The sequence below is a fragment of the Octopus sinensis genome, linkage group LG16 (assembly GCF_006345805.1).
Source record: "Octopus sinensis linkage group LG16, ASM634580v1, whole genome shotgun sequence".
Taxonomy (NCBI): domain Eukaryota; kingdom Metazoa; phylum Mollusca; class Cephalopoda; order Octopoda; family Octopodidae; genus Octopus; species Octopus sinensis.
In genome coordinates, this window is record NC_043012.1 from 55,084,078 (window position 1) to 55,101,530 (window position 17,453).

The window sequence follows — 17,453 nt, forward strand, 5'->3', positions numbered from 1 at the left end:
ACATACATGGCACCAGCATTGGTGCATTTTACGTGGCATTAACATTTATATCTCCAACTGAGTTGTCTACAGATAGACGTACTATGTACATGTAAGTATACCCACAAAGGTAAGTAATTATATTATGAAATGGAAATTTATATAAAGTCAAAGATTCAGCAACTGACTAGGGTACACCAAATAGGTAGAGATTACAACAAGACTTTTCATTTAGTCTATAGGATTGTTGAACTTACAGATCATGAATGAAAATACATGGCAACAGACTATGTTTGTGGTGATTTAAATTCACTTCAATGCCTCATGGTTCCAGGTTCAAATCTATTGTGTGGCATCTGTGTATGTTTCTGATACCAGTGATGTAATCAATAGAATTTAACATTAAAAAAAAAATCCCTTTTGTTCTTCTGTTAGCATATTCCTGTCGAAATATACTGCTTTTGTTTCAATTAATTTTAAAATAATGAAGAATCAATTAAAATAACTGTCATTATTATAATGGTGTTTGGAACATAAATTAACATGACATTTTGCTGGAAAATTGTAATTTAGATCACTTTAAATCATGAAGCCTGTATAAGAATCAGATGTGGTCTCAGACAGGTTTTTATCAAAAGTTAACGCATTGCCACAACCAGTTATACTAAACTTAGTTGATTTTAACTATTTCTTTAAAAACAATACAACACTCCCTGACAACTTATTGCTTTCCTTTCCATCAGCATTTCAAATATATTCTTATAATTGTTGTCATTTTTAGAACTTGAAATTCTTAATCATCATCAACAGAGTTTGAAGTGTGAACAATAGAAGGTTTATCACATAAGACATGTATAAGGTCCTGGGAAGGTAGAAAAATAGGGTATTTCCAATGCAGCACTCAATCCAAGCTTTAGGCTATTTATACTGTCAGATTCCAGACAAATATTGAAATTCTTCAGGTGTGGAAAATCCAGGCTTCACATTAGTAAAACTATTGTGTGAGTTTAGCAAAGAGCAAAATATAATCCAACTAAGACAAAGAAAGACTTCAAAACATCTCCTTTTCCTCCTCGTCGTCTTTGTCCTCCTCTTCAGTCCTCTCCTTCCTCTTCCACTGCTTCTTCATCCCCTAAGCATAATTTTATCTACTTTGTTAGTCACAACTTTACTTGCCCTGCCCATCTTTTCACCAGTCTATTTACATTTTCATTTTTATTTACTTTGTCTAAAACTGCAAACATTGCATAAATTTTCATTTGGAAAGTGATATTTTTTTTATTATCCCTAATAAATACTTCAATTATATTTAAAATCTAACTAGCGTTGAAAGCAGAGTTCGTACCGAGAAAATTGTGACTGATTATTAAAGATATATCAAAGTCTTTCTTTGTCTTCCCAGTTTGATTATATTCTTTTATTCTTTTACTTGTTTGACTGCAACCATGCTGAAGCACCACCCTGAGAATATATATATATAAAATGTCTACAATCATCTGAACAAGAGAATCATAACAAACAACTTATGATGAGAGAAATGATTTTTATGATATATGTTTGAACTAGTGAAAGTTTATGATACACATTCAAATTACTGATATCATTGTTGAAACAGGTGAGGTGGTGGTGGTGAATTAGTTGTACCAACTAATTAGTGTCACTGGAGACATCTGGTGACATCCTCTATCAGCAGTGACACCTAAACAGTGAAATAGAATGACGCAAATTTACAAAGATGATGTTTATAACAGAGTTGGGAATGACTGGCAGAGAAGAACGGGAGTTAAAGAATAACAGATAAAACATGAGGAGCAAGCAAAAGAAAAAAAAAAAGTTGAGTAATCAAGCATCACAGTATTAATAAGTTTCTAATGTGGGTACATGACCTGAAAATTTTGGGGGCAGGGGTTAATTGATAAAACTGACCCCAGTACTTGACTAGTACTTTATTTTATTGACCCCAGAAGGATCAAAGAGTAAAACCAATCTTGGTAGGATTTCAACTTGGAATGTGAAGGAGCATAACTAAATACTGCAAAGCATTTAGTATATCACTAACGGTTTTGCTAATCTAGTGCCCTTTTATTATACTATAATATACAATAAAAATAAATTTGTTAATTGGTCCCAGAAAATTCTGTAGCACCACTCCAGTGTTTTGTATAAAGAATAAAATCTTGAAAGAAAAAAATGCAAACATAACATTAAAATCAAAAACAAAATTTACAAAAAATCAAAATTGACAAAAAAAAAAATTCAAATATAATACATAAATAATGGTTAGAACCATGGAATGCAATCAAAATGAGTTGGTGTGTTACAATCATTCTTAGATCTTGGGGTGTGAAAGACATGAATGTGATAAAGAGTTTAACAAAACAAAATATAATTTATACATAAAAGTTTTTAGTGTTTTGCGGGTTTTTTTCCCCACCATGTTCTGTTTTTCTACAAGGTGTAGAAAAAAAAATTGAACATCTAAGAAATACCTGGTTTGCATGTTGTTGCTATTTCTAGCACAAGTCAAGTGACTGTGATGATTCATTTTTAATTGATATGATTGCAAATGGAAACATCAGTTTGGCCTAACAAGTGGATTGTTACTGACAGTTGACCCCAACCTTACCTTCTAATTAATGAATTAAGATAAAACAACAGAATTTAACAATAAAATGTAATGTTTTTAGATGGTAGCGAAGAAATTGGGTGGGGGTGGGGAGAAAAATTTCAGTTTTATTTGTGTATGAAGAAATGATTGTTGTAAAATAATTTTTGGGTGTTTACAACTTCTCAACAGAGAATAACCGGATCTGACAAATTAAAGGGTTAGGATCTGGACCTTATAGTTGGGTCTCAATCACCTTTGCTGGAGTGAGAACCACACATTCACATTCAAACTCACTACACACATATACATACATAGATTGATACATACACTATCACTCTGTCAATCGACCACCAATACTAATCATCTGGTGGTTTAAGATTTAGGAATTAGTCTACAAGCAAAAATTCCTTGACAATTCTATTATTACATTTCTCACAGATTTTTTTTTTCTTATTAAATACTGTACAAGTTATCATAAAAAGTTTTTCCATTCACATTTCATCAGAATTTCATCAAACAGAGTAAACATTTATGTATACTGTTTATGTTAGTTGAACTGGTGTCGTTATCTTGATTGTTGCTTTCACTACATTTCAGGGGTTGTATTGGAATTTGGAACCTAACCCATTATTTGATTCATGGGGGTACACTGTTCTCAATCTGTTCTCTGTGTTTCATGACATTTTCACTTCAGTTGATTTTTGTGAATTATCTTAGTGCCTGGCCAAGAATTGAATTCAGAACCTCTAGGTGTCTGCACTGCATTAACCAATGTCTTTACCACGCTATACAGTCATGTAGAGATTCTGAGTTCAGTCCCAGGCAAGGCACCGAAAGAAAAAAACGTCACAAAATGCAGAGTGCAAAGCGTTAGGTTCAAAATTCTGATACAACTGAGTTCAACAAAAGACACCTGAAGAAGGCTGGAGCAGACAACAGCTGAAATGTAGTGAAAGCAACAATCAAGATAAGGACACCAATTTGACCAATATAAACAGCATACAAGATAAAAATTCCTCATCTCGGTAATATTGAATAGTATTGCAAACATTTGAGAAAGCAAAGCAATGCAAGAATCTCAGAACTTAAGAGATAGAGTCATGTGTCAATACTGATCTTTAGTTTTACCTCTTAAAGAAAAAAGAAAAACTTTTTATTTTTAATCTTTTGCTTGTTTAGATTGTTGTTGGGCTGCAGCCCTGCTGGAGTAATGCTTTCAAGGATTTATCTGAACAAATTGAACCCCAGCACTTGTTCTATTGGTCTCCTGTTGCTGAAACTTAAGTTATGGAGACATAAACAAACCTACAGCAGTTGTCAATAAAGTGGTGGTGGTGGTGATAGGGGAGGTAAAATTCAACATATATATATATATATATATATATATATATATATATATATATATAAATATACAGTATTATACACCCATTTCAGTTGATCTTAATCAGTTTCACACCAGTTATATAATCAATAGCACAGTTATCTAGAAACACACTGTAATGGCCCTATAATGCTGAACATGTTGACTTATATACTCACTCTACTGACAAAAACATGAGTGTATATATGGATTCTTAGACAACTAAATATAAATATATATATATGTACACATTTATGTACACATAGGCATACCTCATACTTAAACCTCTCAATACCAGGCATAAAGCCAGCTTGCTCAACACTTCATCTCCCCACATACATAAAAACACACATACACGCATAGAGGCAACTGAACAGAATTAATGTTTGTTCCATACCTAAAACAGCATGGGTAGAAATAAATATTAACAAATGGGAATGTTGAAAAGTATTTCTTTCTCCTCTTTTCTTTGTGGGATTTGTACATGTCTAGTGAATGGCTTAGTCTGAGACTGAGTGTGTTGTTGATGTTAAAGTAGTTACATCGTGGAAGAATCATTTCAGTGAAGAAACAGAGACTATTAAAATTCACTTTCCCTTCATATTGTCATGCAGCAGTGACCTGGTCACGGTCAAATAACAAAGAAAACATATCAATGAAAAAAAAATGAATTTAAATGTATTTTGTTGTACCTTGGGCAGGTCATTATGCTTACAGTATTAAATACATTCACTGGTTCTATTTCACTTCATTTTTATTTGTCAATTAGCTATTCGATTGTTTGATTAATTGTGCGGTCACTCAATCAATTAGCCAGGTTTGTCAAAGTCCTGTCATTATGACAAAGCCACACACCATCACCTTACTCTACAATTTCATCCGAAAAATAAGTAATCACAAAGCCTCGAGGTAATGCATGATTAATTAAAAACAATGTGAATAAATAAGCATTACATTTGACAGAGCATCCTGAATGCTAAAGAGTTAAACAATTTCTGTGTGTTTTTAAATGGTTCTTCCACAATGCAACTGGGCTTTTGAAATACATTTTTAAAAATCTTCTTAAAAGAGCAACAGGCCCTAGTCATTCAGTCCCTTTACAACGACCAGTCTCCTATTGGTGGAGGAAGAAAAGTTTCAGTCAAGGCTTATGAGGTTTAGATCTTTCCCATGAGTTATGAATGCATGAATGAGTGAGTTTGGGGTGGTGGGAGAAAGAGATGGCGGTGGAGGCGGCGGTGGTGGTGGTGGTAGTGGTGGCAGCGGCGGGGAATGAGAAGCAAGAGCAACAACAACAACAACATAAGGCAGGATAAAAATTTAAAATTACTTTGAAGCAATAACATTAACTGTAACAACTAGGAGATGTTTCAAAAATTGTAGGGAATTTTACATTTGTTGGAAAAAAATCCCAACCAAATTATTTTTTTCTTATTTTTGTTTTTTCTCTGTTGTTTCATAGAATGGTATAGAATAACAATTTTTTTTTGTCTTTCTTTCTTTTTTTTTTCGGTAAGTATGAATATGAACATATTGTATAGCCACCCAAATATCACATATTATTAGACAGACAGACACATGTATATGTGCAGTCAACTATGGTGATGTTACAGTATTTTTGCATCTTCTATATATATATATATATATATATATATACACACACACACACACACCACACACACACACACATATATATACATACATATGCATAGTCACACACTCACACAAACAAATATAATTACATATACATACACACATTTATACCTATACATATATCATGTGTACATATGTAAGTATGTGCATCTATGTGTGTGTGTGTGTGTGTATATATATATATATATATATAAACACACACACATATATTGTATACATACATATATTAATATATATATTTCAAATGTAAAAGTTAAGTTCTTTCAACAACCTTTGTGTGATTGTCATAGTTGTCATGTTGTTTGTAATGTGTGCATCTGTGTGTGTTTATGTGTGTATATATATATATATATATACACACACAGAATGATAAACTGTTAGAGTGACCATCTTTTAAATAGTTTGGTTGGTAAACAATAATCTTGCTTCTTGTTCTTCTTCTTCTTATTATTATCAATGTATCTCTACAATCATCCTGGCATGCTACATGAGTTTCAGAAAGTATATTTTATAATAGGAAAGTAGGAGAAAGGAGAAAAAAAAATAGAGGAAGTCAAATGGATTTCATAGTACAGGTTCTTTGATGTAGTTTTTTTTTTATGTCTTTAGTCACATGATGTTACTATGCCAACAGGGGCATTTTTTTCTGTTTTTTTTTTTTGGTCTTTTTTTTTTTAATTCACTAAAAGTTCTTTTAAAAAGCATCCTTGATTTTACTGAAAGGACGAACAGCAATGTCAACAGGGAGTTTGAAGTTGATAGAATTGAGCGGTTCCAAGGATTTAAGGGTATCGTCAAAACCTGAAATTAAATGAAACAAAAATGAAATAATTAAAAATTAATTATGATAAATATCAATAAATAACAAATTAATATTAATTATAATAAATATCAGGTGCAGATATTGCTGTGCGAGGCACATGTGTGGTTGGGAGGCTGACAATGATCCCTCCAAGTCAATCAGGACCATTGCCAGGGACATGTGAGCGTCTGAGTTTCTTATCAGGCAGGTAGTGCATGAAGACATTTGGTATTCCTCATACAAGATGAGAAAGGGCCAATTTTTATCCCAAACTATCAAGGACAAGAGGAAAGACGGCACTACAAAGTTTTTAAACAAACTCTAGCATCCCCTCCAACCGAACATGCTTTGGTTTTTCTCAGATGAGAATAACTTCTGCCAGGATCAGATGGTGAACACACAGAATAAAAACTAGTTTTCTGTGCCCCCAAAACATGTACCGAGAGTGATAAAAGTGAAACATTCAGTCAACATCATGGTGTTTGGAGTGATCACTAGTGATGGCGACATTATGCTTCCATTCATCTTCCCACACAGCCTCAGACTCAATACAGAGGCCTACATCAAGTGCCTGGGGTAGGTAGTGCTGTTCTGGCTCAAGAGGGTGGCTGCTGGAAGACCCTGTGTCTGACTACAGGACTCTGCACCATGCCACACATGTAGGAGAACCCAGTCATGGCTGTCAGATAATTTCTGTGACCACATCACCCCTAACATCTGGTCACTTAACTCCCTAGACTGCAACCATCATGATTATTATGTGTGGGGTGCAGTTGAGTGAGAAACCAACAAAACTCCTTGTAACATCAAAGATTAACTGAAGGCAAGGATTATGGCAGCGTTCACCAACTTAGACCAGGAGACCATCCAGAAGAGTTGCAGGAAATTCTTGAAGTCATCTGGTGGATGTGGTTGAAGCAAATGTCGATTTTATTGAATACATTTACTCTTTAGTATTTCAGAATATTTTAATGTAATTTTGGTAAATATATCTGTTAAAATGAGATAGCCTTGTGAATGGAGGTGATAGACAGAAACTGAAAGAAGCCTGTCATGTGTGTGCATGTGTGTGTCTGCTTTTGTCCTCAACCAGTGTTAGTGTTTTAATATTTCTGTAACTAGGCAAAAAAGACCAATAGAATAAGTACCAGACTTCAAAAAAAAAATTTATATATGCAATCGATTGGACCGCATGGGTATTTATCGCCCGTGAGGGTCTAATAAATTGTATCGAAGACAAATGCTGCTGATGACTTATAGATAAATATGTGAGTATAATTGCATATTATATTGATAAAGAAACAATTGTTCAGCATTAATCTATCTTTTCGTTGTATTTCACTTTCCTTAAGTTGAAGGTAATGTTATTTCTTTTGTGGAAACAACTTCGGTGGCTATACCAGAATAAGGAGCTATTTCTAGCACTAGAGTTAACCACTTAACGGTAACTCTCTTATATTTACGTATATAATAATATATATATATATATATATATATATAAGTACTGGGGTCGATTTGTTTGACCAAAATTTTTAAAGGCTGTACCCTATTATGGCTGCAGTCTAATGACTATAATAATTGAAAGATGAAAGATCTATGTATGTATGTGTGTATGTATATATATATATATATATTATATATATATATATATATATATATATAAACATACACACACACATACATCTATATATGTATAAATGTATATGTTTTTGTATGCGTGTTTGTATGTAACTTGTCTTGGCATCATGTGATGGCTGTAAACAAGCATCACCATCATATAAGTGTTGTTGTTCATTTCCAATCTTCTGTGGGGAACATGTCTGGCCAGGGGAAGTATTACCCTTCTTGGAAACAAGTGAGAATTGGCAGCAGGAAGTGGGCGTACAGCTAAAGAAAGACTGCCTCAACCAGCCCTGTCCAACACATGCACGCATAGAAAAGTGGACACTAAAACGATGATGATGATGATGATGTGTGTGAATTTGTGCATTTACACATGTGTCTGTGTATCAAGATGAAGCCATCATACTATATCTGCTGACCTTTAATGAACGGCAACAATAGGTTGGTTATTCAGTTAGATAATAAAGGATGATCACCAGAAAGTGATTGTTTTGTAATGGTTCTGTCATCATCCCCATCATCGTTTAACATCCGCTTTCCATGCTAGCATGGGTTGGATGATTTGACCGAGGACTGGTGAACCAGATGGCTGCACCAGGCTCCAATCTTGATCTTGCAGAGTTTCTAAAGCTGGATGCCCTTCCTAATGCCAACCACTCCGAGAGTGTAGTGGGTGCTTTTATATGCCACCGGCATGAGAGCCAGTCAGGTGGTACTGGCAACAGCCACGCTCAAATGGTGTTTTTTACGTGCCACCTGCACAGGAGCCAGTCCAGCGGAACTAGCAAGAATTAAATGTAATATAAAATTTCAAGAATTTTACATTGTGCCATTAAATGAAGATTAAGCAACTATTGTTTCTGATACGACCCTTTATCAAAGATAATTCATGTTCCAATAAAGATATCTGCATCAAAAATATTTGTCTCTGTTTGATGAGAGTAACACAGTTTTATTATTAAGACTAATAAGGCAGTAAGCTGGCAGTATCGTTAGAGCACAATGCTTAGTGGAATTTTGTCCACCTTTATGCTCTGAGTTCAAATGCTGCTGAGGCTGACTTTGCCTTTCATCCTTCTGGGGTCAATAAAATAAGTACCAGTTGAGCACTGGGGCTTATATAACTGACTAGTTGCATCCCCTCAAATTTCAGGCCTTGTAGAAAGGATTGGCACGTAAAAAGCACCATCCGATCGTGGCTGTTGCCAGCCTCGTCTGGCACCTGTGCCGGTGGCACGTAAAAAGCAGCCACTACACTCATGGAGTGGTTGGCATTAGGAAGGGCATCCAGCCATAGAAACACTGCCAGATCAGACTGGGCCTGGTGCTGCCTACTGGCTTCCCAGACCCCAGTTGAACTGTCCAGCCCATGCTAGCGTGGAAAGCAGACGCTAAACGATGATGATGATGATGAATTTAGGAATTAAAGATTTTAAAACATCTACATCTACACTTGGCATTCTCACAAGTGAAGGTGTCATGAAGAAAGCACCCAGTACTGTCTGTAAAATGGTCAATGTTAGGAAATGCATCCAGTTGTAGAAACCATGTCAAAGCAGACACTGGAGCTTAGCATCGTCCTCTGGCTTGTTGGTTACTGTTGAACCATCCATGCTGATTAGGTGAAGGTGCATGGCTAATCGGTTAGGTGTTGTGTCTTTTAGCAAAACACTTTGTTTCATGTTGCTCCAGTTCACTCAGCTGGTAAAAACGAGTTGTACTTGTATTTTAAAGGGCCAGCCCTGTCACATCCTGTGTTACACTGAATATCTTTGAGAATTACGTTAAGGGTTCTGCGTGTTTGCGGAGTGCTTAGCCACTTGCATGCTAACTTCATGAGCAGGCTGTTCCATTGATCAGATCAAATGGAACCTTTGTTGTCATAACTGACAGAGTGTTGTCTGTTAGTCATATTCTTGATCAATTTGATCTTTAAGAAATAGGAAGAGAAATGGGAGAAGAAATGGAAGATGAAATGGCAGTGGTGGCAACAGCAGCAGCTCATATCTAAAGATGCCTGAAAAGCAATAAATCTTATTAGTAGCAACAACTCATCATAGAAATTTATTAACGATGGGAAACTTTGCAACCAACTTACCAGTTCTGGCTACATAACTCCAGTCTTGGTAATAATAATCAACTAAGAATTGAGTTCGGAATAAAAGCTTCAGCCAAGTAACCAACTTTTTCTCACTATTGAATAAATTAGGAAAAAGAAAAGAAATATAAATCATCATCATCATCATAAAAAAATGCAAGCAAAATTTTTTGCTTGTTTTTTGAAATAGGTGACATTCATTTAAACCCTTTTGATACCAACCTACCTGAGGCTGCCCCTAGCCCTATGATGCACACTTCATGTTTTAAAGGGATTTAAAACTGCTCATAAAAAGGAGAAAAAATGGGAGAACTAATAGGAGGGTTTATGTTCCAAACACCAGATTAATAATAACAAAGTTGTTTTACTGAATTCTTTGTTATTTTCAAACAAAGACAGTGTAAAGGGTTAATATGTCAATATTTTAGGCTCTGAGCCCTTAGATGTGAAAGAATAGGAAAGAATAGAAATGACATGTGATGTAAAACTATATTGTTGAAGACAACCATGTGGAGTCAGTAGTTTGGTAAATTCATGTCTACCAACTGGTAGAATCATTTCACCAGTTCCTAAGACAAAACGCAATATGTCGTCTCCTTATCTCATTATACTATCTCCAAGACCAATCAGTAGCAGTTGACACTAGGCAGTAAATCTAAACTCAAAGAAGCTGACAAGGGTCTACAGTACCAATAATGGTAATCTAAAAGAGATTTTAGGTGTCAAGTTGGGCTTATTTATATTTGTATTGCTTAGTTAGAAAGGAAGGGCAGCGCTCATGACTTTTTGCAGGGGTTTCCAAGACTAGTGGATGGAAGATATTGTCTGGAGAAGGAAGAAAGGAAGGAAGATATCTTCATCTGGACCTGGTGCAAATGCCTGCAACAGAGTGGACTCTACTAAAAGCATTCAAGGGGCTAATTGGTGTTGTTAAACTACAGCAGTGGTTTTCAACTATTTATTTCTGATGGACTCCTTTGATTTTTATTTTCCTTGGGTGGGCCCTCATAGCCTTTCCATGTTTAAAAATTATTATTACATTTTCAGAATTAAATATTATTAGGAGTTGCATTTAAAAAAATTGTTAAACTATTTTGTGTAGTGTAGAATTATATGCAATTTTTGCAAATAAATTTTAACAACAAAATCTTATATGGACCCCGCAAGGATCACATAGACTCTGGTTGGGAACCACTAAGCTAGACAATGGATTGTGGCCAGTACCTAAGTAAGTTACAGTGGGATTTCAACTCAGCAGAGAACTAGAATAACTACTACAAGGCATCCAGTGAGACTGGCATTTTACTGACCCTGGAAGGATGAAAAGCAAAGTGGACAAGCATGAGATTTGAACTTGGAAAGTAAAAAGCTGAAAATAAAACCCATAATGATTGCAGTGAGGAATGAAAAAAAACCTGGTGTTTGAACACAAGTCCTTCAACAAACAGAACGAACCTTTGTTCAAAATAATGCTTTCATTCCTTGCAGCAACCAAACATATTTGTACCAACGAAGGAGTCTCTACACAGTCATTATATCTGCTAGAAATAGCAGATATGTCCTTAAATTACATCTTGTCAATTTTGAAAAGGACATATGGGATAATATGGTCTTAGGTTCCTTGCATATGGGGACAAAATTGGAATGGTCACAGCTAGAAGGCCTCTGATCATAGGTGTGATGTAGTGGCAAAACAACAGTGTATCCATCCATTCTTTATTTTCTCTCCTTGTTTCTTTCTGTGAAAGAGCATAGGCTCAAAATGTTAAAGACTTTTTCACTTCCCGAGCATTATGCTAATACATCTGTTTGTTGCCTACACCACCTGTTTTCATCTTCTGTTTTTTTACCACCACTATTCCTGAGAGGGTCATGGTCGTTGAGTCCAGACACCTTCTCCATAGGGTCCTAAGAGAAGCAGCTGATATTAACAATTTCTGGCTGGATTCCTAAGTATAATAAACTGAGATTGTGCATATTATCCACCCACCTTGCTTGTGGCCCACTCCTAGTTCTTGGTTTGAAGAACATGCCTTGCAGCCCTTTCTTATGATGTTCTGGCCACATATGCATAAGTACCGGAGATTTGACCTCTCAATGCACAGAGGTAGCAGCTTGATGTGGAGAGACTGCTGATCTTCGAGCCACAATCTCTGTTGAGTAATGTTACTTCAGGAGAATCCCATTCTGGCCACTTGCATTTGCAATCATACTTTTCTGGTCATTATCCACCACAGGTGAGGATAGGCATAATTACTAAATTGAAAATAGCAAGTCTGGCTTTTTTTTTTTATCAACCTTTCTTTTTCTGAGGATTGAATGGTGAAGCTTGCACATTAATGTAGCAGCACCTGATAGTCTACCATCCAGTTCAACACCCAGGCTCACTTGTGAATATGACCCTGTGATACTTAACCCTTTAGTGTCCAAATTATTTTGTCAGATGTAATGTTTATATAATCAAACTGTTTTGAATTAGTCATGGGAGCTTTGAAATCACGATGGTGTTATTGTTTATATTTAGAATGACATTGTAGGGTAGGTGTGTGAAGCCAGATCTGGCCAGTTTGAACATAAAACTGGTACAATGTGTGGGCCTAATATGGCTGGTTTAAATGCTAATGGGTTAAACTTCTTCACTTGCCTCAGTGATGTTGCCCTAACATACTGAGTGCATTTGGGACTTTCTTGAGGGGACAAATGTCTCAGTCTTTGCAGCACTTATTCTCAAAACTTACTGCAGCACTCAGCAGTGAACCCAAAAATATCATATCCAAAAAACTCTCTTGGATCCTGACTAGTCTAATTTCATTTGGGTGTAACAAGGACATGAAGAACAACAATTAGTAGAAAATAATAAACAGGGGACAACCCCCCCCCCCAAAAAAAAATGAAAAAATAGAAAGAAAAGTAGTAACTTTACGTACTTTAATGCCAAACAGATGAATGCTTTGAAATGTGAATCCTCTGACCGTTTCAAAGGTGTGTGTGACTGAATAATGGTATCAATGGCTCCAAGAAGCGTTTGTTTTGCTGTGATGGGTTTGCCGCCCACAATGTCTAAATGGAAGGATTGTGACAGCTTTCGTGCCGGAGATTCATTATATTCTTTACCATGCTGGTGAATAGAGAAAAAAAATATATATACTTTTTACTTGTTTCAGTCATGTGACTGGCCATGCTGGAGCACCGCCTTTAGACGAGCAAATCGACCCCAGGACTTATTCTTTGTAAGCCTAGTACTTATTCTATCGGTCTCTGTTGCCGAACCGCTAAGTTATGGGGACATAAACACACCAGCATCGGTTGTCAAGCGATGTTGGGGGGACAAACGCAGACACACAAACACACACACACACACATATATACGACAGGCTTCTTTCAGTTTCCGTCTACCAAATCCACTCACAAGGCTTTGGTTGGCCCGAGGCTATAGTAGAAGTCACTTGCCCAAGGTGCCATGCAGTGGGACTGAACCCGGAACCATGTGGTTGGTATGCAAGCTACTTACCACACAGCCACTCCTACACCTATATATATATATATATATATATCAATCTTTTCTATTATAAGCATAAGGCCTGAAATTTTGGCAGGATGGGGGTAGTCGATTACATCAACACCAGTATATGACTGGTACATATTTTATCAACCTTGAAAGGATGAAAGGCAAAGTTGACCTCAGTGGAATTTGAGCTCAGAACATTAAAAGCCAGGAGAAATGCCACTATGCATTTTGTCTGGTGTGGTAAATGCCCTACCAGCTGGTGGCACAAGGCCAACAGTTTTGGGGAAAGGGCGAAATCGATTACATCAACCCCAGTGTTTAACTGGGACTTATTTTAATGAACCTGGAAGGATGAAAGGCAAAGTTGACTGCAACAGCATTTGGACTCAGAATGTAAAGCATTTGGGTTGGTGTGCTGCCTTAATTACAAGAATAAAAGAAATAATAACAAACATATTAAAATATTAAAAGAGAGTCAGTAATAACAGTTACTTGAAATACAAAATTCTATTACGAGCCCAAGGCTACACATTTTAGGCAAAGCTGTAGCCAGTTAGATCCTTCCTCCTGCAACACATATACACCACAGAATTTGACTGGTACTATTTTATGACCATACTAAATGTGTGTTTATATTTTTATAAATATAATTGGCTTAACTTTTTACAGAAGAATATCTTATTACGTAAGTCATCTGAAAATAGTTTTTCAGATCACTTATGTCAAAATAGTTTTTTAATGCACAGGTGTGGCTGTGTGGTAAGCAGTTTGCTTCCCACTCACATGGTGTCTTTTACTATAGCCTCGGGTTGACCAAAGTCTTGTGAGTGGATTTGGTAGATGGAACTGAAAGAAGCCTGTCATATATATATATATATATATATATATATATATATATATATTCATATATGCGTGTGTGTGTGTCTTTGTGTCTGTGTTCGTCCCCCATCACTGCTTGACAACCAGTGTTGACTTATGACCCTGTAACTTATCTGTTTGGTAAAAGAGACTGATAGGATAAGTACCAGACTTAAAAAAAAAAATCACTGGGTTTGATTCATTCAACTAAAAAATTTTCCAGCTGGTGCCCCAGCATGGGCACAGTCTGATGACTGAAACAAATAAAAGACACAAGTGGTGAGCTGGCATAATCATTAGCACCCTGGGCAAAATGCTTAGCAGCACTTTGTCTGTCTTTATGTTCTGAGTTCAAATTCTCCTGCAGTCCACTTTGCCTTTTATCCTTACAGGTTTGATAAAATAAGTACCAGTTGATTGCTGCAGGCAATGGTAATCAACTTACTCCCTCTAACAAAATTGTTGGTTTTGTGCCAAAATTTGAAATCAATATTTACACCAAAACTATGTTTCCATCAGTTTGGTTTCAGATTGTCTTTAGGTGTCTTATTCCTTAAAGCACAATTTTGAGGGAGGAATTAATCAATCACACTGACCCCAGTACTTGACTTGTACTTTATTTTTTTGACCCTCGAGGGATAAATACCAAAGTTGACTCTGGTAGAATTTCAACTTAGGATGTAAAGAATGTAGGCATAGGAGTGGCTGTGTGGTAAGTAGCTTGCTTACTAACCACATGGTTCTGGGTTCAGTCCCACTGCATGGCACTTTGGGCAAGTGTCTTCTACTGTAGCCTCGGGCCAACCAAAGCCTTGTGTGTGGATTTGGTAGATGGAAACTGAAAGAAGCCCGTCGTATATATGTATATGTATATAAAATGAGATAGGGGTTGAAAATTCAACCCACCATGGGATAATATATATCCAATATACTGCCAGATAGGTACCCAACAAGACTAATACATAGATGTTAAAAATTGTCAAACAATCAGTTCATCTATTGTATTATATGGGTAAAGGTAATAATATTACCGTAAATTAATACTACAAAATTAGAGAATGGAGAAACATACTTAAATCAATAAGACATCAACTATCAGATGATACCCAATCAATACTTTAATACACCATTACATATCAGTAAAGGCATTATACAAAATATACAGTCAGAGTAAATAGACAAAGAGATATAAGTAAAAAATTTCAAATATAATATGTAATTAAATCAAATCTGACAGCTGTTTCGGCAGTGAGGGCAGTCATACCTCATTTAAGGTTAAATGAGGTATGACTGCCCAAATAGCTGTCAGATTTGATTTAATTACATATTATATTTGAAATTTTTTACTTATATCTCTTTGTCTATTTACTCTGACTGTATATTTTGTATAATGCCTTTACTGATATGTAATGGTGTATTAAAGTATTGATTGGGTATCATCTGATAGTTGATGTTTTATTGATTTAAGTATGTTTCTCCATTCTCTAATTTTGTTGTATATGTATATATATATGTGTGTGTGTTTGTCCCCCCAACATCGCTTGACAACTGATGCTGGTGCGTTTACGTCCCAGTAACTCGGCAGTTCGGCAAAAGACACCGATAGAATAAGTACTCAGCTTACAAAGTATAAGTCCTGGGGTCGATTTGCTCGACTAAAAGTGGTGCTCCAGCATGGCCGCAGTCAAATGACTGAAACAAGTAAAAGAGTAAAAGCCAGAACAAGTGCTTGCATAGCAGCCAAATGAGCCACACTATACACACTGCTACCTTTAAAATGGAGGAAGATGTATTCGTTTTAAGTTGTACAGCTTGAAAGTTTGCCTCAAGGATGCTGAGAGCTAAAAGGTAAACCAAATGATTAAATTTGACCATGTCCATCACACCAGACATCCTCATCATTGTTTTAATGTCCACTTTTCCATGCATGCACGGATTGGAAGGAATTTGTTGTTGAGGCAGATTTTCTAGAGCTGGGTGCCCTTCCTGTCACCAACCTTTACTTGTTTCCAAGCAACGTAATATTTCCTCATGACCAGACATGTTTTTACAGAAGACTGGAAGAAAACGACGCTTCTTACATGATGATGACATTCATTTACAACCATCATGTGATGTCAAGAGAGGGAGATAAAAACCCACCTCCACACACATATACACATATATTATATATACGATGTGCATCTTTAAGTTTCTGTCTATGACATCCACACACAAGGCTTTAGTCAACCAAGAACAATAGTAGAAGACATTTACCCAAGGTGCCATGTTGTAGGACTGAACCTGGAACCACAAGGTTTGGAAGTAAATGTCTTTAATCACGCAGGTACGCCCTGCCCCATATCTATATATTTGGAGTGATGAAAAATCTACAGATAACTTCTAAGTCCTCCATTGGTCACCTCTGTGTGAAATGTCCTCTCAAATAGAGCTGACAGAGACAGGTCAATAACTATGCCAACAAAATCAATATTTCAATATCATTATATATCACTAAGTTTCTCATGTTATAAACATTCTTTTACTTTTATTCTTTTACTTGTTTCAGTCGTCTGACTGCAGTCATGCTGGAGCACCACCTTTAGTCAAACAAATCGACCCCAGAGCTTATTCTTTGTAAGCCGAGTACTTATTCTATCGGTGTCTTTTGCTGAACTGCCAAGTTACAGGGACGTAAACACACCAGCATCGATTGTCAAGCAATGTTGGGGAAACACACACACATGTATATTTATATATATATATGATGAGCTTCTTTCAGTTTCCGTCTACCAAATCCACTCACAAGGCTTTGGTCGGCCCGAGGCTATAGTAGAAGACACTTGCCAAAGGTGCCACACAGTAGGATTGAACCTGGAACCATGTGGTTGGTATGCAAGCTACTTACCACACAGCCACTCTTACGCCTATAGCTTAGCTTATCGTACAGCCACTCCTACACCTATACTTACTAAATATTTGTTT

General features: G+C 36.2%; 1 protein-coding gene and 1 long non-coding RNA gene across 2 annotated transcripts in view; both read right to left on the reverse strand.

Moving 5' to 3' along the window:
* Positions 1-1,505: 1,505 nt before the first annotated feature.
* LOC118766587 lies at positions 1,506-5,750 on the reverse strand. Its single transcript, XR_005002531.1, has 2 exons — positions 5,636-5,750; positions 1,506-5,571 (listed from the first exon to the last, which is right to left on the reverse strand). It is a non-coding gene; the product is annotated as an uncharacterized LOC118766587 (long non-coding RNA).
* Positions 5,751-6,225: 475 nt separating this feature from the next.
* Positions 6,226-17,453, reverse strand: part of LOC115220398 (RUN domain-containing protein 1) — a 110,780-nt gene continuing 99,552 nt past the window's right edge. Inside the window, exons 15-17 of the mRNA XM_029790520.2 lie at positions 13,051-13,241; positions 10,124-10,218; positions 6,226-6,401 (exon numbers count right to left, since the gene is read on the reverse strand). Coding sequence (XP_029646380.1) covers positions 6,295-6,401; positions 10,124-10,218; positions 13,051-13,241 — 393 coding nt within the window. The 3' untranslated portion in view covers positions 6,226-6,294. The remainder of the gene's footprint in view (positions 6,402-10,123; positions 10,219-13,050; positions 13,242-17,453) is intronic.